Source organism: Mya arenaria, chromosome 10 (assembly GCF_026914265.1).
Source record: "Mya arenaria isolate MELC-2E11 chromosome 10, ASM2691426v1".
NCBI classification, from domain to species: Eukaryota; Metazoa; Mollusca; class Bivalvia; order Myida; family Myidae; genus Mya; species Mya arenaria.
The window spans coordinates 57,428,287-57,451,755 of NC_069131.1; the positions used below are offsets into that span (position 1 = coordinate 57,428,287).

The window sequence follows — 23,469 nt, forward strand, 5'->3', positions numbered from 1 at the left end:
AGGTTGGTCGTGAGGTGTAGAGGATCCCTATTGTTTTTGGGGTCACTAGGTCAAAGGTCAAGGTCGCGGCGACCCCCAATGTAAAAAACATTTCCGCTCAATATCTTGAGAATGGTTTGACCTAGGTTCACCAAACTTGGTAGGGAGGTTGGTCGTGAGGTGTAGAGGATCCCTATTGTTTTTGGGGTCACTAGGTCAAAGGTCAAGGTCGCGGCGACCCCCAATATAAAAAACATTTCTGCTCAAAATCTTGAGAATGGTTTGACCTAGGTTCACCAAACTTGGTAGGGAGGTTGGTCATGAGGTGTAGAAGATCCCTATTGTTTTTGGGGTCACTAGGTCAAAGGTCAAGGTCGCGGCGACCCCCAATGTAAAAAACATTTCCGCTCAATATCTTGAGAATGGTTTGACCTAGGTTCACCAAACTTGGTAGGGAGGTTGATCATGAGGTTTAGAAAACTCCTATATTTTGGGGGGTCACAAGGTCAAAGGTCAACGTCGCTGTGACCTCTAATGTAAAAAAATATTTCCGTGCAATATCAGGAGAATGCTTTGATCTAGGTTCACCAAACTTTGAAGTGAGGTTGGTCATGATGTCTAGTTGATTTTGCAATCAGTTGGTCAAAGGTCAAGGTCACTGACCTTGAGGTGAAGAACCGGTTTCTGCTCAATAACTCAAGAACGTTTACACCCAGGAACTTCATACTTGGTATGCCAGTTAGTCATGACTAGTTGATGGCCCCTATTGATTTTGGGATCCATCATTGATTATTTCTCACCTACGACCACACAATGGGGGAGACATGCGCTTTTTCAAAAAAGCAATCTCTAGTTATAATTATTTTCCATTTTTATTTATTTTCTTAATTTCATAAAATGATGTTTCTTAGTAATACTTGATTGATACTTCCTCCATTTTTTCCCCCAAAAGTTGAAAAAATACCCTGAGAATCCCCCCCCCCCACACCACCAAAAAAAAGACAAAAAATGAGCACTGTCTTCCCCAAAACTGGTAAAAAGTCCCTGTTATTTCTTGATTTCTTTGTTGTTTTATATAAAGTTCATAAACAAAATGACTTTCTGCAGTCATTAAAATAAGACTTGGATTATCAAGCCCTATTTCTTACACTAGTTTGGCATCAATATTTTCAAGAAGCCCTACTTTATAAGATCTAAAACTTAGGCAAACCATGTAAGCTTTTTTCCAGTAAAGGTCCTTACTGGCTTGTGCTGATTTTGACCTCTGTGTAAACTGTAAAACATTAACAATAAACTGTAAAACATTAACAATCATTGAAATTAAACTTGTGTTTATATACAAGCCTGAATCCTTGTTCTTGTGCTTGCCATCAAATTTTGTTAACAATCCAAGCTGTATGCTGTTTAAAATCAAGAATTCAAACAAGTCCGGAAAGCATTTTACCGGTGCCCAGCTTACAAGCTTGATATGAAAATTACCTGTGTTTTTGCTCTTGTAGTTGACGTCTGATAGAATTACTTTGTATGACCTTGTGTTAAAAATGCTGGTTAAAAAAGACACCCAAAAGCCTTGCTTTGCAGATTTGCTAAAATTTTGGAAATTGTTCTTTAGAGCTTTTTGACAAGTTTTTTTTACCAAGAACTAGTTCAAGAATTTGGGTTTGTAAATTCAAGCCCAATTTCGATGACTGCCTAATGGTAATTAGTTTGTCCTGAAAACAGAGTAAGAAAAGGGTGATTATAGTATTTTTGTTTCAAAAGTCAATTTTGGAAAGATGTTGGTATTATCAATATCAATCTTAAACATATTTCAGCATGCATCATAATAGTTTATTTTTAAACCATTTCTTACTTTTAGACTTAAGCCGAAGGTCAAGAAGAAAAATGTTGGCAATCGGAAAGGTAAAGACTCTATTGTTCAGATCAAAGACAAGGAGGACAAAACAAATGAAGAAGGTCCTATTGTTCTTGAATATGATTCTGAAGCTGAGGTTGACATGAATGCTGAAGTCGAGGATGTCATCTGCAGTGCTGACGATGATGCTGAGGATGGAAACAATGCTGAAGCTAGGGATGACATCAGTGCTGAAGCTGTTGCAGAGGAGAATCACATGAATGCAAAAGCTGAGGAGGATAACATTAAAGCCAAGTTTGATCACATTAAAGCTGAACCAGAGTATAACATTAAAGCTGGAAATGGTCACATAAAAGCTGAGGCTGGTGCTTCATAAATGCTTATAGTTTGAAGCAGAGGATAAAAACAATGCTGATATAGAAGTTAAACAGAATGAGACCATTAAGGATGATGGGTCTGATATATATGTTATGTTGACTTGGAAAAAAACTGAGATATAAGTGGGAAAAAAAAGTTTCCCTTAAAGTTTCCCTTAGAGTGAACTAGAAACACAGGAAACTTCTCGATATACTCAGTGAAGTTTGTGGAAGCAATTACAACATATTGATCAATCTAAAGTGGCAACTGAACCATATATTGTTCATGATGATAAATTTGAATGGAAATGCAGTACATGCACAAAATGTCTCGAAACCAAGGAACAATTACTCACAGTGCCATGAAGTGTATTGTGTTATTGCAGTGTTTGCAACATACATTCAACAATCACATTTACAATGTTCATCTAAAAAGTACATATTTTTGTCCAGTTTGTAGTATATGCTTTCAGAGTAAATGGACAAAAGATTTGAATAAGACTGTTTGGTAGTTTGTCAAGGGTTGGGTAATATTATTTTGAAGCTAATTTGTTGCCCATGTTTGTGAAACATGGTTCACTGATTGCTTCAATTTGAATGTTAGTCCTGCCAGTTAAACAATAAAAATTAGGGCCTCTTGTTTTAAATATAGTATGAGACATTTGATATATAATATATATATATTGAAGCTGCACTCTCACAGGTTGAACATTTTTACAACTTTTTTATTTTTTTGTCTTGAAGCGAGCCAATTTTTTGCGAAAATCCATGGAAACCAGTTGTATAAGACTGCTGACAAAAAATTAGATTGCAGATTTTTAAATTTAAGTTGATGTTTAATGCATTTTTTTTCAAGCCATATAACATGGGTTTTTTTTGAACGGAAATATGAAAATCTACGATCTGATTTTTTGTCAGCAATCTTATATCATTGGTTAGCAGGTATCAACGCAAAAATTTGCCATTTCCAAGACAAAAAAATAAAGAAGTTGTAAAAACGGTAAATCTGGGAGAGTGCAGCTTTAAGCTGCTGTAAAATATTTAAAAAAAATTTTTTTTGATGATTATATATTATATGATTTGCTTATATACATTATAATATGCTTCTGCTGTACATCAATGTGTATTTTGAAGAATTTACAAAAGTTTTAATGCAATGATTATTCTTCAATGTCACTGGCTCTGTGAGTCTCATTCTCTATTATTAAACATGTCAAAGCAATGAAGTGGTGTAGTGTTGAAGGTGTCACCCTTTTCCCAGAGGCTCATCATAAAAGCCTTACTATGGCCTCTCAAAATGGATACAATTTTGCTACAAGATTCCACCCATAGATATTTCAGCTTCTTTGATCAAAAGTTGAGGACATGATTTTAAACAAATCTATTCTATTACCTCCTGATACATCGTTTAAGCTGGCTCCCACTGGTTTAATTGGTATGTAGTGCTGGCATGTGGGTTTGCCCCCCCCCCCCCCCCACACACACACTTATGTTTTTTAGCTGGATATGAATCACTCAGTGACCCTTGATTCTGTTTACCAAGACTTAGTAGAAACCAGGACTGGTGGTCTCTTGAAGCTGCGGTCTCACAGATTTACCCCCCCCCCCCCCCCCCCCCCGAATCGCTAGTGTTTTCGTACTATGATGTTGGTTTCAGTGGGTATGGGACAGAGATAAACAACAGGACCTTTATTTTGTTATCAATGCATGAATTAAAGTAAAGCTGGAGTCATGTATGGTAATCATATTTAATGTCATCATATATCACATAGATTTTAACGTGTGTGTTATGTCATTTTGTGAGTTAGCACTTCATTCACTCACAAAGATAAAATTATGCAAGTGTATGTATGTTATAAGTTGGGGGGTAGGTAGATGACCCAATATGGGATTTAAGGGGAAAAAGGAAACAATATTGGGTAAGAGAGAATATGGTTTCCTGCGCCCCATATATCCTATATCAGGTCACCTACTAACCCTGTAACGTATATATCACATCGACAACCTGTTTACATGTTTCAAGGTTTCATTTATTCATTGGAATCAGAAAATATATGCCATTTCAACATGATACAAATTTGGTGACCCAATAAGGAAACATACGTGGTCACAGTGTGACCAGTCCTGGACCAATGTTATTGCGTCATTTATGTTTGAGGCAGCATATACGATAGGTAAATGCTAAACCCTTTACCTTTTACTTTAAACATTCTAGGCCACAGGAATATACGTCTGCAAGTGAAAAGAAGCACATGCAAATTCCACTCCCTTGTGCTGAAGAAAAGGAAGGAAACGATGTATGGCTGTGAGATCTGCAACATCCACCTGTGCAAAGCATGCCATTTGAGTTTTCATCAACATCCGAGCTTCATGCTGAACGATGAGTAAGGCTTTACTCTTACCATTGGAGTTTATGATTAACTGACAACCAGACCGATGGATTATTTGTATATGTTGTTATATCATTTAAATGTTACCTACTTTAAATACTATTTATTGCATTAATTCATTACTTGATTATTATGTTATTATATATATTTCATAAAAAAAAATAACTGTTACTGTAGTCATCTAAATAAGATTTTTTGTTGAAAAATTCTGATTTCTTACAATGGTGATAATGTTATAAACTTTTGTCAACAACCCTTACTTTTAAATCCAAAATCAAAACAAGCCCAGGGAGCAGTATTTCCAGCGCATTTGTTTATATGAAGAACCTGTGAAAGAATTAGGTTTTGTTCATTCAAATTTAATTTCAATTGACTGCCAAACCAGGGAATCCGGAAAAAACTGAAATAATTTCAAGAGTCATAAAATGAAATCTATGTTTTAAAGCATTGATTTTGGAATGATGTGGATATTGTAAATCTTTTACATGTTCCAGCATGCAGCTTAACAGGTCTTTTGATTAAAACCATTTCTCAATTGCAGATTTAAAAAGAAGGGTAAAAAAGTATATGCAGGATGTCAAAAAAAAAGAGGAGGCAGTCGGAAAAAGTAAAGACTTCAGGAATAAAAAGAACAATTTGACAGTGCTGGTAAATTGTTTCTGATTCTGAAGCTTAGGATGATATTAATGGTAAAACTGTGGATGTTATTAATGCTGAAACTAAGGATTACATTAATGTTGAAGCTAAAGGATGAAATTAATGCTGAAGCAGAGAATGACATGATGAGATGAAGATGAAGAGGATATGAATGCTGAAACTAAGGATGACATTAATGTTGAAGCTAAAGGATGAAATTAATGCTGAAGCAGAGAATGACATGATGAGATGAAGATGAAGAGGATATTAATGCTGAAACTTAGGATGACATTAATGCTGAAGCTAAGGATGAAATTAATGCTGAAGCAGAGAATGACATGATGAGATGAAGATGAAGAGGATATTAATGCTGAAACTAAGGATGACATTAATGTTGAAGCTAAGGATGAAATTAATGCTGAAGCAGAGAATGACATTAATGCTGAAGCAGAGAATGACATGATGAGATGAAGATGAAGAGAATGTTCATGCTGAAACTAAGGATGATATTTATGATGGAGATGAGAAGGATATTTATTGTGGAACTTGGGAAAACATTTATGATGAAGCTAAGGATGATATTTATGCTGAAGCGGAGGATCACATTTAAATGCTGTAGCTGAGGATTTAATCAATGCTGATACAGAAGTCAAAGATGTTGAGACAAATTAGGATGATGCATCTGATATATCATGTGGTCAAGATCGACTCAAGAGTGAACATGTTGACAGAAAACTTACAATAAAGGAAGAAAAACTGATGAAATAGTGGATGAGAAAGTTTCGCTGAGAGTTCTGTATGTGGTAACCACTGGTTTTGAGCTCTCAAATGCAGCATCTGAACTATGTTCATAATGATGGATATAAATGGATATGCTGTTATTGCCATTATGTTTTCAAACCAAAGTAATTTCAAAAGGCCACAATTTGGACTATATAACAAAGATAAGATTGGCTATAATTTCAAATTAACCCGTATGAAAAATTTGGTTTCCTCGAATTGCAGCACTTCTAGTTCAGTGTCTGCAATGGCAGAGGGGCATTGGTCAAATTATATCAATTGACACAGTTGTTTCTTGTTTAGAAAGCATTTATTTACTTGTATGCATGGCTGTGTTTTATTTGTTGTAAATTCATGTATTTTTATCAGTTGAGCATGAGACCTTGGATATATTTTTTATATATACAGCTATTGTAAAATATTAATATTATGACTCTTGAAGTTTGTAATTATGACTGTTTTTATACATACATGTAGTTCAAAATATGCTTTTCTGCTCGATATAAATGTGAATTGAAGAAACTTATGTTTGTTTTTTAAAGACCTATGACAAAGATGGAGACATAATCTTTGCATATAAAAATTAAATTGAAAGCTTCTCGAAGCCCTACTTCCTACTTGCAAAAAGTACAGACAATTACTTATGAATTGTTTAAAGCATCATTCAACAACAGTTTTCAAACAATGACTATAAGCACAGTGTACGAAATTCGGCTTTGAATCCACTAGCCCATTCGGGCTACCAGATAGGAAATTTTACAAGCCCGAAACCAATTTCACTAGCCCAAACTTAAACACTTAAAAGTATCACTCGTTCGGAATATTTTTTGGAAGTTTAAATACGATTCCGCAACGATTCTGAATATCTAATCAAGCACGCTGATACAGTTTCAATAAATGCTCCACAATCTGAACAATGCGTCAATAATAAATTATAGTCATACATATATTAGTGTAGTCATCAAAAGTTCAGTAACTAATAAAGTTTTCAAAAAGGTAATACGAGAAAAATATTTCCTGAACATATCTTTTATTTAATGGAAAGAGTTATGCATGTACTATAAGTTCTGTTATCCAATGCATCCTTGTCAAATCCGATATGCACCAGCGATTGTGCAATGACATTTTTCTCTTTTCAACTTCCAGTTTCACTTTCAAGTTTCAGAAGTAACAACAAAAATATATTGATGTTTATATTGCCAATATTCCTATAATTGTTCTTTAAAAATTAATGGCAAAGCTATTTAAAGGTATAAAATAGAACCTTACTGTACTGTACACAGACAATGAGTTAACTGTATATCCGACAGTTCTCCTTTTTTTTTGATTAAATTTGTCAGGAAGTAAGCGAGCACCTGTTTCCTCCGCATTTAAGACAACTTTTGTAGAATGATTATGTTCTGTTCGCATTAAAAACTTAAATATCTTTCTTTATATATTAGCTAATAAATAAAATATACTTAAATGAAATAAATAAAATATCAATGTTGATATTGCTATTTTAGCATTGTCAATTTTCATAGCCATCGTTGTTGTCGAAAACTGCCGACTTTATCGGTTAATTTACATAATGGGCGGAGTTAATGACGTCATAGAGTTTGACTGCTGCTAATAGACACAGTTACTGGTTAAAAACTGATCGATAATTACTTGTCACGTCGGGCGTTAATGAATTTTGGCATGTGTTTATATTTATTGATTAAATAAACAAACATTGAGCACATGGCTTGAGCCCTGAATGTAAATTTCGGCGAATCCGAGTTCGCCGTTGTCGAGGCGACTTAATCGCTCCAGTCGCCTTGAAGGACGCATTCTTGAATAATAAGGCTTTGCGTATAAAAAACATGATGCGTAACACGTTTAATTGGCAGGTTTTTTTAAATAACCTAAGGAAAAAACGGTAGCCCGGTCGGGCTAGTTTCTGTGGAAAATCGGTAGCCCCGGCTGAAATTTGGTAGCCTCGGGCTATCGGGCTACCGTGAATTTCGAACACTGTAAGCATTCAAAGCTTTTTACAACTTATTTAATGTCAAAAGCCAACAATAAGTAAACAAAGGGTAAAACATCTGCGCAAACACATTATGCACAAAGAGATGGAACAAACTACTTTAATTTGTTACCATTTGAAGGGTTTTGTCATCATAAGCAATATTATTAAAAATGTTTGATGGCTGCATATCTCATCATAGCAGCTTCCGACTTCCGACTCCCAGATTCTTGTAGTGTTTGGAAGGTTGAAACTACATGTAGGTACTTGTATTCAAGTCAATACAGCGTCATTTATGTTCTATCTTTCAGGTAATCTTGACAGCAAAGATATCCTCTATTGTCCAATATGCGGGAAAATGTTTGGGTTTAAGTCAAAGCTCGATGTTCACATGCGGATACATACAGGGGAGAGGCCACATGAATGTCATCTGTGTCACAAGAGGTTTAACCAGGAAGGGAACCTGAAGAGACACATGTTGATACATTATAAAGTGCATGGTTGATGGAGGGTGGACCAGGAAGGATTTACACTTGAAAATGCTCCTGTTATTACAATATGAAAGTGCATGGTTGATGAAGGGTTAAGCAGGAAGGATTTAAGCTTGAAAATGCTCATGTTATTACAATATGAAAGTGCATGGTTGATGAAGGGTTAAGCAGGAAGGATTTAAGCTTGAAAATGCTCATGTTATTACAATATGAAAGTGCATGGTTGATGGGGGTTTGACCAGGAGGGGAACTTGAAGAGACACATGTTGATACATTATAAAGTGCATGGTTGATGGTGGTTTGACCAGGAGGAGAACTTGAAGAGACACATGTTGATACATTATAAAGTGCATGGTTGATGGAGGGTGGACCAGGAAGGATTTAAACTTGAAAATGCTCCTGTTATTACAATATGAAAGTGCATGGTTGATGAAGGGTTAAGCAGGAAGGATTTAAGCTTGAAAATGCTCATGTTATTACAATATGAAAGTGCATGGTTGAGGGGGGGGGGGGGGGGGGGTGGACCAGGAAGGGAACTTGAGAAGGCCTATGATATACATTATAAAGTGCAGCGTCAGGTTGATGGAGTTTTGACCATGAAGGAGAATTGAGAAGGCACATGTTAGTTCATAATAGGTTGCATGGGTTATAAGGTTCATTCAGGATTTTAACTAAACTAGACTCTTGGGAGGAAAGAAAGATCTATGAATTGTGAATGGTTTTTATCACCTTTTAACGAATATTAGAGCTATAAAGAAACAATCATACCATCATGATTTTAGTTGTGTTCCATAGTTTACTGATTTGTTGCTCAAAAAGTTTTTTTGGATGAACATACTTCAAGAGACACATTTTGGTTCAAAAGTAGTACAGTCAAAACCCGTTGGCTTGATATACTATAGGGACCGGCAAAAATACTTTGAGCCTCGCAAATATTGAGCCATGCAGGAATGCTTCCAAAGAGTAAAACAAAATCCGTCCTTGACATCCAGTTTGACATACGAGGAAATCGAGCCATTAGCGTTATTGAGCCAATCGGTTTTGACTGTACATATATTGAGTTCACACCTAGAAGGCAATAAAATTTTAGTCAATAATAATGATATAACTGATGTGGTCATTTTTGGAGATGTAGATGTTAATAGTGTTGCGACCTACATTGATATATATATTTATATACATATCGAAATATAATTATGTATGTTTATAATTATACCCCCCAAAACAAAGTTTGGGGGGGTATACTGGAATCGGGTTGTCCATCTGTCTGTCTGTCCGTCTGTCCGTCCGTTTTTTTTTGTCCGGGATTCATCTTTGTCGTTATTGAACAAATCTTTTTCAAACTTTCAAATATTAATGACCATGATGTAAACCTGTGCCTCCGTGGATTTGGTCAGAGTCGCATGATCCTGAGTGGAGTTGTGGCCCCTTAATGAGTTAAATTGGGCAAAATTAGCTTTGTCCAGGATTCTTCTTTGAAGCTATTGAGCAAATCTTTTTCAAACTTTCAAATATTAATGGCCATGATGTAAACCTTTGCCTCCATGAATTTGGTGGGAGTCACATGATCTTGAGTGGAGTTGTGGCCCCTTAATGAGTTAAATTGGGTAAAATTAGTTTTGTTCGTCCTACTCCTTCGTCATTTTTGAATGAATCTTTTTCAAACTTTTAGCCATGGTGAGAACATTTGCCCCTGTGATTGTGGTTGGAATCACATGATCATGTCTCCAATTATGGCCCCTGAATAAGTTAAAATAGGCAAAAATTATACAGCTTTGTCTAGCCTAATCCTTGGTCATTTTTTCTCATTTTTTCTATAAATCTTTTTCAAACTTTCAGATGTCAATGACCATGATATGAACTGTTGAATATGTGATTTGGTGCACCTGTATTAATCAGAATGTTTGCATGGCCTTAAAAAGACCTTTAATTGATTTTGTCCTTAAAAAGACCATCAAAAGTCCTGAAGTTAGGTGCATACAGGCCTTAAATTTGTTACAATATTCGCTTTGGTGGCGTTCTAGTTATGTATGTTTTTTGCTGATGATAAAATTGTGCATGCATTTTAACTTCAAACTGAACATTAAAATCTGATAATAGTAGTAAATACCCTTTTGTGTGAAAATTAACCTAGTAAGAAATAAACAGAAACCAAACTACTATAGTTTTAACTGCTCTTCCCATGGTATGATGTGTATTAAATGTTACAACAAATAGAACTGCTCTTTCCATGGTATGATGTGTTTTAATTGTCACTAAAAATAGAACTGCTCTTCCCATGGTATGATGTGTATTAAATGTCACTAAAAGTAGAACTGCTAGCTCTTCCCATGGTATGATGTGTTTTTAAATGTCACTAAAAATAGAACTGTTCTTCCCATGGTATGATGTGTTTTAAATGTTTCTAAAAATAGATATGCACTTCCTATGGTATGATGAAATCTAAAAATAGAACTGATCTACTCATGGTATTATGTGTATTAAATGCGGTATATCATGTAAATGAAACCATAAACAAATAATTATAGAAAAACACTGGGTATTATAGAAAAACACTGGGTTGGTCCTTCAACTTGGAATATAATGTTATAAAACTTAAGTATGTTTGTGTATTTTTCAGCTCCGGCCTTTCAGCAGCTGATTACCAACAGCAAGGGGAGGAAACTCCAGTGTACAGTTTGCGGCAAATATTTCCCAACTAGATGGAAAATGGAGGCGCATATGAGAATACACACAGGAGAGAAACCATTCAAATGCACTGTCTGTGACAAAAGATTCAATCAGAAAGTGAATTTGAACTCGCACATGATTTGTCATATTGATATGAACCAATTCCCTTATAATAAATTACAATTTTAACATAAACTGAAGATAGTTTGTGTACAAAGCTGTGTCATGTAATTCTGTTATGAAAGTAAGTTGAGGAAGGTTAGTTGCAATTTAGACATTAATAAGTGACAAAAATATTTGGGAGTTATACAATAAAACATTCAGTAAAGAAAGAGAGTTTGAGATCTGTAGTAATGTATTTGATTTTCATGATTAAAAAAATATGTTTTAGAATTTGTCCATCGTTTATTTGCCAAAAGGTGTGAACAAAGCTGTGTCAAGTTATTCTGTACTGTTTTTACCAAATTGATGAATTCACAGGATAGCAAAAAATTATAGCCATTTGCATACAATTTGTGTTGTAAACATTTTTGAACAATTGTTTCTATAACTGCAACTGCATCAAGCAGAAATATGTTGAATAATCACTATTACATATGCAATCAATATAACATCATAGCTTCTTGTTACTAAAAATAGAACTGCTCTTCCCATGGTTTGTGTATTAAATGTTACTAAAATAGAACTGCTCTTCCCATGGTTTGTGTATTAAATGTTACTAAGATAGAACTGCTCTTCCCATGGTTTGTGTATAAAATGCTCCTAAATTTGAACTGCTCTTCCCATGGTATTATTTGAATGAAATGTTACTAAAAATAGAACTTCTGTTCCCATGGTATTATTTGAATGAAGTGTTTCTAAGAATAGAACTTCTGTTCCCATGGTATGATGTATATTAAACGTAATTAAAAACAGAACTGTTCTTCCCATAGCATGATGTGTATTAAACGTAATTGAAAATAGAATTGCTCTTCCCATAGCATGATGTGTATTAAATGTTACTTAAAATGGAACTGCTGTTCCCATGGTAAGATTTGTATAAGACTTGTAGTATGTTTGTTATATTTTTCAGCTCCGGCCTTTCAGCAGCTGATTACAAACAAGGGAACAAAACGCCTGTGTACAGTTTGCGGCAAATATTTCCCAACCAGATGGAAAATGGAGGCGCATATGCGAGTACACACAGGAGAGAAACCATTCAAATGCATTGTGTGTGACAAAAGATTCAATCAAAAAGTGCATTTGAATTCTCACATGATTCGTCATATGAATGCGAACGAATTGCCTTGTAATAAATCATAATTTTAACTCAAGTCTGAAAAAATGTTCAAAGCTGTGTCATGTTATTCTGTAATTAAAAGTAATTATAGGAAGGGTAATTTCATTTTGGACAAAAGAAGTGATAAAAAATACTTGGAAGTTACAATAAAATATTCAGTTTGAAAGTGTGTTTGAGATTACATACGTGTGCTTAATTTTTATGATATTAAAAAATACTTATGAAAGTCTGTTCATAGTTAATTTGCCAAAAATGTGTGTACAATGCTGTGTCAAGTTATTCTGTATCAGAAGAAAATGGAGGAATGTTTATTACAATTTTGAAACCCATGAAGGGACAAAAAATAATTTTTAGTTTTAATACATTTGTTTGATCCTGGGTACTCAATAATTTTCAGATAAACCCACTCAAGTAGTAAAGTAACCGGCCAGCTACTACTTATTCTATTAAATACACTTATTTTTCAAATTTGAACTGGCCCAATTGCCATTTGAACAGTCCAATTTTGCCAGCAGTCAGTTCTTGTATATAATTTACAACATTGTGATCAATTATTAAATGAAAGATGATAATGTTTGAATACATGTTTGATATTGTGCTTTTTATAAAAAGAGCATGATACACTTTGAATGCATGTCACATTTTATTGTGTGAAATAAATGTTCGAAATATATGTGAAATGTTTCAGTTTTGTTGCTAGAAATTATTACGGAATTTCGTTAAATGAAGACTTTTTGGCATTATTTTAAGATCATTTATATGTTTTTTATATTGTGTAAAATTATGTAATAAAATATTCTGTTGTATTAAGGTTGTTTTTTCTGACTTTTATCATAAATCATTTATCATAAAATATGAGATTGAAATCCGAATGTTTATTGTTGAAGTCTTCAAACAAATATTTCCAACCCTAAAATTTGACATTTCTTTAACAGAATTAAAATATTCACAAGGATAAGACTGTGTTATTACAGTTTGTTGGAACTAATGTTTTCAACTTTTGTTGATTTAAATGCTATGGAAGTAATGCTTGACAAACAATTTCTTCAGGAGCTGTCCGTTTGTAGAAATAATGTTGCGATTATGTAAGCTCTCTATGAGTATTGATTCCTTGTAAAGCTTCCCAGGTGATATTTGAAATTTGTGAAAACTTGATGATTTAAAAGAAAGACTCTGAGAGAATGCTGCTTTAAACTCATTCATGAGGCAATAAAGATAAGGAAAATACTCCTGTATTCTCTCACTATATATACCATTTAAGAATGATGCTGATTTGCCAATATATTTTTAAAAATTTAATCATTTCTATGTTTATCATTTTCAGGCCGTGCGCCAGACCGCCTTAGCAAGAAACAGTGTCCTTTTTGCTTCAAGGTGCTTTGCAACACTTACAAGCTTCAGCGCCACGTTGTCAGCATGCACTCGGGAGAGAAGCCGTTCGAATGCGACACATGCCATAAACGTTATAGCCGGAAGGATACATTGAGGGCCCATAAAGTGACACATTTGAAATTGAATATAGATGATTGGACGGTGAACGTTGAAGCTAAACCTGGAGATGTTTAGTGTGAATTAAAATTCCAGCAGCCAACTGTATCAGACTTGGATATTCTTAGTTGTCTTAGGCTAGTTTTCACAGTTAAATGATTTGATTGGTTCATATTAATTTTTGGATAAATATTGACCAATCGATAAATATTTTGGCCAACTTAAACCAATCCAAATACTTAACCAGTTTTATTCAATTGGCTTGCCACTGATTAGTTCATCAATGTAATAGGACTCTTTTTAAGGTGAAAATGTGTTGAGTCGTGGAAATTATAAAGACTTATGGATGAACTAACCAGTATGCTTTTACTAGCACCAGCATATTACATTTTTACAAATTCTCCTTTGTTGAATCCAGAATTCCAAGCAAGGCCTCACAGGGAAGGATTTTAGTAGGGCTTGCTGGCTTAATATTATGACAATTTCTACAAGTGCAATGTTTCTTGTTGGTATACTTCAAAAGTATTTCTTTGTGTGATTATGGAGAAAGATTTTAACAATATCAAAATGTATGAATGTATTTGCATTACAGACTGACTATTGTATATATTGAACACATATTTATTGTCAACCTATTGTAAGTTTTAATATGACAAAATTTGAAATAAATCTATTTCATTTATTTTCATTTATTCCATAAAGCATGTGAAGTTTGTGATTATATCAACATACATCAGTGAAAGAATTTTTAAGATGACAGAACGTCTGTTTAAGTACTAAGACTTTTGGTGTCCTGTTTTTTTTTATTTTTCAACAAAGCTTTCTTTCTTAAATGATAAGGGGTGGGGGGTAGGAGATTTTTTTCACCAACATCGGGCGGCATGCAAGATTATTTGATTTCATGTTATTAAAGTATTTTAACAAAGGTTGACTTCTAGAATGATGTGCCTTTTGGGAGATTTATGTTACCAACATACATGTATGCTGCATGCAAGATTATTTGATTTGATGTTAAGCATCATCTTGTAGGTAAAAATTGTGTTTCTGAATAACAAAAAAACAACATTTACCAAAATTGAAATTTTAAGCAAAGAAAAGTGAATTTCTAAAGCTTGATGGAATATATCATTTACATGATGAACTTCAATTCTCAGAAATTTTGGTTATTAAATTTCTTTTCATTCTTTTGTCTTTCTGTCAATTTTTGCAAAATAGGAATTCCAGATTTTGGTGATTTTTTCAAATTTTTCCCTATCAAAATGATCCAGGCCCTATTCCTAAAATGGTGAAAAAAACACTATATAAACATATATGCTGGTAAGGGAATCTGATTTGGTTGGAATTTAAGCCGAGACGCTCAAACATAGAAACAACTTGGTATGGCCTAAGCTTCTGTTTATGTTGGTTTGTGTTTCTATGAGTTGTTAATATATTTGGACATTACAGTCGAACCCTGTTAGCTCAAACTTCCATAGACCGGTGAAAATACCTCAAACCTCAGAAAAACCAAGCTGGAATGCTTACCTCAGTATAAAGAAATTGATCCTTTACATCCAGTTTGAGCCAATGAGGAATTCAAACCAAGTGATTTCGAGCCAACAGGGTTTCACTGTATATATAACGTCCAAACACTACACATAACAATACTTGCTGGACTTTTCCTCTTGTTATCTTAGGCTGTTATTGTCAACATTGGAGAATTGCGTTAAAGTAATCTGCTGTATAAAGCTTTAAAACTTTTAAACTAAATATTAAAAAATCTATAATAATATTTAAAAAAAACCTCACAAAACTTTTTTTCCTACTAAAATGGTAGGTTAGTGCCTATTTGTAGGTAGGGTTGGGTAACCTGAACCAATTTTATTTTCTTAGGCCTTACATCATAAAGAATCTTTAAGGAGAACATAATTTTAATCTTAATGAAATAGGCAGTTGTCAGTATAAATAATGTTACTATTTTGATTTTGCAGGTCAAGAGACAGACAGGCATGCCAGGCAACAGTGCCCCCATTGCCAGAAGGTTTTGGCGAACATTTACTTACTTAAACGACACGTGAATGCCAAGCACACAAAAGAAAAACCGTTTGAGTGCGAGATATGTCATAAATGCTTCAACCGCAGGGACACTTTGAAATCTCACATGGTGACACACCTAAAACTTGTTAACCCAGGAGGATTTGAGTAGACTTTTGAAAATCAGCTGCTCTTATTAAAATAGAGTGATTTTTAGCATGTCTGTTTTTCGGAAAAAAATGTCTAGGTATAGAAGCAAAATGCACATTTTTTGCACATAGCTCTTGCTTCATTAATTACGGAGTAATTTCCCCTAGGTATTTGTCATAGCTTTGGTTTTGTTGTCCTCGATGTCATTGTTATGTGTACAGACTTGAACCTTGGCCAATATATAAACCGAAACTGGTAAAAATTATATCCAAATGAAAATTGGCCCAGTACATTTTGCCAGAAACAAAATGTGTGTATATTATGTTAAGCACATAATTCTGTCTTTTTTAAATATTGAGTTTTGTCCCTTGTCAGGCACATAACTCTGTCTTATTTAATTACTGAGTTTTGTCCCTTGTTTGTCTGAATTCACTAAAACAGAAGAGTTCTGGCATTCAATGTGCTTTGCTCCTTTGAACTTGAGGTAAACTGTTTTTTGTTATATTTTTATATTTACTGCATTCATTGATTTTTGGCTTATAACTTAGTTGTAAGCATTTTATCCTTTGTTCACTGTAAAATGACCTTAAATCATAAATTTATGAAAATAAATAGTTACTAATTTTACTAACCAATTAAAAATCCAAGTCATATGTAATTCAGCTATTCATTAATTTTGTGATACAAACTTTTTGATATATCAACTTAGTTTTGAATTTAACTGAAGCAGTTATCTGGTAGTTGTTATAAACTATCATGACATTGTCCAAATTCCGGCACTACAAGTGACAATTATCTGCTTTTATTTTAATCATTTAAAATGTATTGAGTGTAATATGAATGCAATAGATTGTTTATATTTTGATTTTGTTCATCTTGTTATTAATTTGATGTTCACCTATTTTGCAAAGAAAAAACACTGGACTTAGCGTCTTTGGCATCTTTGAAGTCGTTATGCAAAAACTTTAATTTAGCCATTATAATTCACCGTTCAACATTTTCATAAGAAACTTGGTACACATATTGCTAGAGAAAATACTCGCATGTTAAGCAAAGCCCACAACTCTTGAAAATTGTCGAGTTATCCCCCTTTTCTACTGAAAAACGGGTGTATACAGTTATTGACTGTGGATTGGCCCACGCCTAAAAGTAAAAACATCAATAATTCCTCTAATCCAACCCACATAGTGGCTGGGAGCAGAATTAATATTATTCTGATAAGCCTCAGTTATTCCACCTATTAGCCATTTATTTTTGCAGTCCAATCAAAACACTGGAATATGGTCCTTGGTCTTTTCATTTTTCAGGTGAGTTTTGATCTTGATCATTAGTGCTGGGAATATCTTAAGTGAAGGTTATAAGCTCTACCTTCGATGGCCATTAGAATATTTGAGTAGTGGTTGAAATGATGTTATCCATTCATAAGACTGCTCCTTTTGATAGTAACATATGGCAATATTATGCATTTTAACAGTTTATTTGCAATGGCTCTATATATTGTTTCAGTTGCTGATCAAATGCCAACAGCCCCTTCAGAACTCCAGGAGAATCAGTGTCCTCACTGCTATAAAATTTTGTCCCAAAAAGGACACCTGGCTAGACACATACTGTCCAAACACACCAGCGTGCAACCGTATGAATGCAACACATGTGGCCGAAAGTTCAGTCGAAAAGATTCTATGAGACAACACATTGTCGTCACTCACTTGAAATGGGACAGTCGGGGATTTTCACGGAAAACTTTGCAATGAAGATTCTTACTCTGAAAATTTTGATGCTGATGTAATTTTGTGTTCTTGGAAAACTTATTAAATATTAGCTCTTTGAAACAATTTGAGAATGATACTTCTTGGTGTAGATTTTTGTCAGTTTAGCTGAATATGTATAAAGTGTGTCTCATTAGTGTTTTAGTTTACCTTAATTTAATGAATCGGAGGAACAGTAAATGAAATATTATGTTTGTGCAGGGTTCTCAATATGAACTGGCTGCCGTCAGGACGGTTCAAATAGGCCTTAGGGCTGGTTCAAATTTGCCCAAAAAATCCAAAACAAAACCATTTGTCATCACTTTTTGCTAATATTAATTGTGTCTTGATTTTGTGTAAACAATGATTTTCATTCCTTAAGTGTGTATAAAGTATTTTTGTATTCCCATTTGCTCATAAACCTAATACAGCGCACCAAAAACATTCAGTTTTGTTATGATATATAATTAAATTCACTTTATGTTTTATGCTTAATGAATATGTTTTTTGTGTTTGTTGTCTTGTAAGTTTTTCTCATTATGCGTCTCATTAAGGCCTTCACCGGCCATTTAAGCCTAGGATCATAGTTAATTTTTATGACTATTGGGAAGTGATTGGCAATTTTCTGTATTTTTATTATCGATTAAAATGGACAGACAGACCAACTATTATAAATAGTATTAATCGGAAATTAGCAGAAAATTTAAAGGATACATTTTGTCATATATATTTTCACATCTAGTGAGTATGTACTGCTAAATTAAATCACACTTTATCGCATGGGTTAAGAATGTAATGAAATTACGTTCGTATGTTGCAATTTCTATCGGTATGTAACTAATTTACAGAACTTAATGACAATTATGTGTAATGTGTTTAATAACGAGAGTGTGGTGTTGCATATGTAATATTCATCTAGATCACGTCAATTGTAACCTGCAAGATTTTTTTTCCTTATTGAAAAAATAATCCTGGTCTTGAAAAAGGTCAAGTGCAGTCTGGTCAAGGTCAGTCTTGATCAAGGTCATGGTCAGTGGAAATTAATTTTGATATGAACTCTATTATCATAGAAAGTTCATAAGTAGCTATTCCTTTAATGTGAATGTTCAATGCATAGACATAGGATGCCATTGTACCAGTGAAAACTATGTTATTAAATGATTTTAAGACTGCTTCACTAAGTCTTACACTTAGCATTTTTAGCAATATATTTGACTGGGCTTTATGTATTATTTCAGGTGATGTACAAGAACCGACATCCCCTTCAGAACTGAGGGTGAATCAGTGTCCACACTGCTTTATTATTTTGTCCCAAAAAACTCGTCTTGCCAGACATATTTGGTCCAAACACACCAACGTGAGACCATTCAAGTGCAAGACTTGTGGCAAAAAGTTCAGTCGTAGTGACTGTTTAACCCGGCACGTTGTCACCCATCACATAAAGTTGGACGACTCAGAGTTTCTCTAAAATACTTTAAATGAGATTTTAACTCGGGAGAGTTGGTGTAATTTTGTGTTTAACTCGGGAGAGTTGGTGTAATTTTGTGTTTAACTCGGGAGAGTTGGTGTAATTTTGTGTTTAACTCGGGAGAGTTGGTGTAATTTTGTGTTATTGATTTTTATAATTTGTGTTTCATTATACTCCCAGAAAATAAAGCTATCCCAGTGTGGGATAATTTTAAATTTTGGTTATTTGAGGGTAAAGAGAATTGAGTAAGATAAACGGATGTATAGAATGTGGATTTTGCCTTAGAATTCAAGGCACCAATTATTTGATTTATCGATTTATTTTTGCCGATTGTTGACTATTAGTCCACAGCAACGATTACTGCTGATTATTGGTCACCACTACTTTTGTTTTTGTCTTATGATTTACATTATGTTATTTTTCTCTGCATGAGGTCTTAAAGATTTTGGCATTGTCAGTCTTTCCGTCCATCCTCGGCCGTTACTTTGTAACTATAAGACAGTGATTAATGAAACTTGTGTCAAGTGGGTATTACTGGTAAAACTGAAAATTGCTTGTGCATGTGTAAGATTCATCTGGATTTGGTCAGTGGATTTAACAAGAGTGATTGCCCCTTTCATAAACAAAAAAAGCTTTATTTAGTTTGCCCATTGCAATTTCTACCTGTATGTAACTAATTAACAGAATTTAATGACACTTGAAATGTGTTTAATAACCATAGTATCATGTTGCATATGTATAATTCATCTAGATCAGGTCAATAATTACCTGCAGGATTTATTTTCCTTATTGAAAAAAAAGCCTTGTCTTAATCAAGGTCAAGGTCAGTCTTGATCAAGGTCAAGGTCAGTCTTGATCAAGGTCAGTCTTGATCAAGGTCAAGGTCAGTGATCATAAATTTTGATATGAACTATATCATGGATATAAAGTTCATTAGTAGCTATTTCTTTAACTTGAATGGTCAATGCATAGCCATTGGATGCCATTGTACAATTGAAAAACTAAGTTATTAAATTATTTTAAGACTGCTTCACTTACACTTTGCATTTTTAGCAGTATATTTGACTGGGCTTTATGTATTATTTCAGGTGCTGTTCAAGGACTACCAGCCCTGTCAGAACTGAGGGTGAATCAGTGTCCACACTGCTTTGATATTTTGTCCCAAAAGAAACATCTTGCCAGACACATTCGGTCCAAACACACCAACGTTAGACCATTCCAGTGCAACTATTGTGGCAAAAAGTTCAGTCGTAGTGACTGTTTGACCCGGCACGTTGTCACTCATCACATAAAGTTGGACGACTCAGAGTTTCTCTAAAATACTTTAAATGAGATTTTAACTCTGGAGAGTTGGTGTAATTTTGTGTTATTGATTTTTATAATTTGTGTTTCATTATACTCCCAGAAAATAAAGCTATCCCAGTGTGGGATAATTTTAAAATGAGCATGTTATTTTTTTTACTGTTTCTGGAAAACTAGGTATGGCATGGTTGACAAATTTCATTAATTTTTGGTATACATGTTTTAATAGTATAGATACTAAACTTTTGGTGTGATTTTATGATTTTTCATCTTACAGAGTTGGGGAATTAATTTGGCACAAAAATGCGGACATTTAATATACTGTAATGTTTGGTCCCAAAATCACTAGAAAGACAATCCTGTTACATTTAATGGACGTTTCAATCAGTTACAGAATTTAAGTTAAAAAAATTGTTGACACATTAGTTGCATCAGGTACAAATGGCCATACAATGTATTCTTACTTTGCTATGCTAAATGTATTTTAAAAATATATTTTTGCAGTCATTATATACAAAGAACTATATGTTATTGTAAATGTTATATTTAGTAATGAGGTTTCCATTGATATGATATCATGTTCTTGAATTATAATACTTGAATAGACCTGTTAAAGAGCTTATTTTATGTATTAGTAAATGTTAGTTGGTTTGAAAGATTATTACAGTGTCTTAGTATCTTGCAAGATAAATATGATTGATATTTAAGATATCAAGGATGATCAAGTTTAGGATTAATCCTGAAAAAAGAATTGAGAGTCAATGTTGTTTTTGATGTACATTTGTATATAGAAATAGTAATTTTTAGGGACTTTCATCTCTGTATACATATGTACATATTTATGTACATTATGTGACAATAGATTAAAACACTAAACTGTTCCTGCAACGAAGTGCATCAGTGACTTTGACTGTAAATATTGTTCTATTAGACATTAAAATCTCATTGATTTGTATAAAAATGTTGTATATAATAATAAATGGAATTTGCACTTGACTTTTTGCTTTTTTTAAAACATTGTATTAAGTTTGTTTGATTATGTGTAATGAATAATTTATGTTACCAGTTAGTTTAAGGAATAATACATTTCCCCCTATTTCTTATGCACAATAATGATCATTTCAGGAGTGGAACTTGGGCCTACATCCCTGGTGGCGGAGAACCAGTGGCAGTGTCAATACTGTAGAGATGTTTTATCCTCGAAAAATCATTTGAAGAGGCACATAGCAAGCAGGCATACCAACGAAAGGCCATTTGAATGCAACATCTGCGGCAAAAGATTCAGTCGCAAAGATGTGCTGAAAAACCACATGGTCACCCATTTGAAATGGGACAATGAGGGGTTATTCTGATCAAAGGAAATATGGAGTGTAATGCTCCCTAGAAATAGGTTACAACTTCCAAAATTTACGCTTTGGAAGTACAAAAACTTCCATATTCTAAAAACGGCATAAAAAAACTTCAGAATTTAAAGGCTTGAAAGTTCAAAATATTAAAATCTTGTGTTAATGTTATCTTTTTTAGTGACATTCTCAATCAGTCTGGAAGTAACAGGAACTATAATAATATAAAATTGTTGGCATGAACTTTCTATATTTTGATAGTTTGGCAGTTCATACTTTCATATGATTTTGTGTATTTGGTGAAGTTTGTTAAATATTAACTTACAGTAAGTGTGAGTGTGGTCTTGTGTTGTGGAGGAAACTGGAGACTACAGAGAAAACTCACATGTCAGGCTTGGCGGCCACCAACCTGGCAAAGAATTGAGCTTGGGTCACCGTGGTCCGCTTACTGGACGACCTATTGAATTGTGATTGATGTGAGACAGTTAAAGAATTGTACATAAATCAAACAAATTCCAGTTGCATTTTCATTGTTGTTTCAAATGTATGATGTGAAATAAATATTTTAATTATACACTGTGTCTTCATACTATTGCCTTTTCATTTCATACACAAATGCTGCCTGTAATAAATCCATGTAAATATGAACCATTTTGCCAATTCCATCCATCAAAATTGTTGTCCAAAGGTCTCTTTAAACATCAGCAAAGTAGGGGCTTCTGGACTTAATTATATCCCTGTTGTTTCTTATTGCATCATAAATTATACAATAATATTCATACAATTGTATGTACCATTTCAGGTGATGAGCAAAAGGCAAATGTAAAATTGGAGGAGAATCAGTGCCCGTATTGTCTCAAGATACTGACACGAGAGTTTGACCTGAAAAGACATATATCAAGCAAACATAGCGACGAGAAGCCATTTGAATGCAACATCTGTGGAAAAAAGTTCAGTCGAAAGGATGGGCTGAAAAGGCACTTAATAACACATTTGGAATTTAATATTTTTTTGCCCCCAAAGGATGGCAAATAGAAACCCAATCATCTGTTTGTCTGTCCCCACAGTTTTCAATCAATACCTGAAGAATGCTTAGGTGCATAAACCTCAAACTTGATAGGCAGGCTGGTAATGACCAGCAAATGAACCTTATTGATTTTAAGGTCAGTGGGTCAAAGGTCAAGGTCATGGTGACCTCAAGTAGAAGATTTATTTCTGATCAATAACTGAAGAACACTTTGGCCAAGAGTCCTTAAACTTGGTAGGCAGGTTAGTAATGACCAGCTGATAATAAAACCCTAATTAATGTTGTGGTCAAAGGTCAAGGTTGTGGTGACTTCAAACTGAAAATTCATTTCCGATCTATAAATGAAAATGCTTAGGCCAAGGTACTTCAAACTTGGTAGGCATTTGGTGATGACTAACAGATAAGCCCCTATTTATTTTGAGGTCAGTGTGCTCAAGATCAAGGTTGTGGTGACCTCGAGCTGAAAAGCTGTTTCTGATCAATTACTGAAAAACGCCTGAGCGCATAGAC

At 34.0% G+C, this 23,469-nt stretch overlaps 1 protein-coding gene across 28 annotated transcripts in view; it reads left to right on the forward strand.

Moving 5' to 3' along the window:
- The window catches only part of LOC128205330 (zinc finger protein 62 homolog), a 77,257-nt gene that overhangs the window by 13,715 nt on the left and 40,073 nt on the right, over positions 1 to 23,469 (forward strand). The window contains exons 5-6 of one of the 28 annotated variants that reach the window (XM_052906875.1): positions 4,406 to 4,574; positions 5,122 to 6,508. The exons of 15 other annotated variants lie outside the window; for them this stretch is intronic. In XM_052906875.1, coding sequence (XP_052762835.1) covers positions 4,406 to 4,574; positions 5,122 to 5,191 — 239 coding nt within the window. In that variant the 3' untranslated portion in view covers positions 5,192 to 6,508. Of the gene's footprint in view, positions 1 to 1,837; positions 2,910 to 4,405; positions 4,575 to 5,121; positions 6,509 to 8,294; positions 8,921 to 11,094; positions 11,449 to 12,216; positions 13,097 to 13,747; positions 14,392 to 15,881; positions 16,853 to 17,580; positions 17,841 to 19,057; positions 19,466 to 20,375; positions 21,493 to 21,714; positions 22,441 to 22,734; positions 23,361 to 23,469 lie in introns of those variants that run through there. 12 more of the 28 variants (XM_052906879.1, XM_052906883.1, XM_052906882.1 and 9 more) reach the window with 12 other exon arrangements.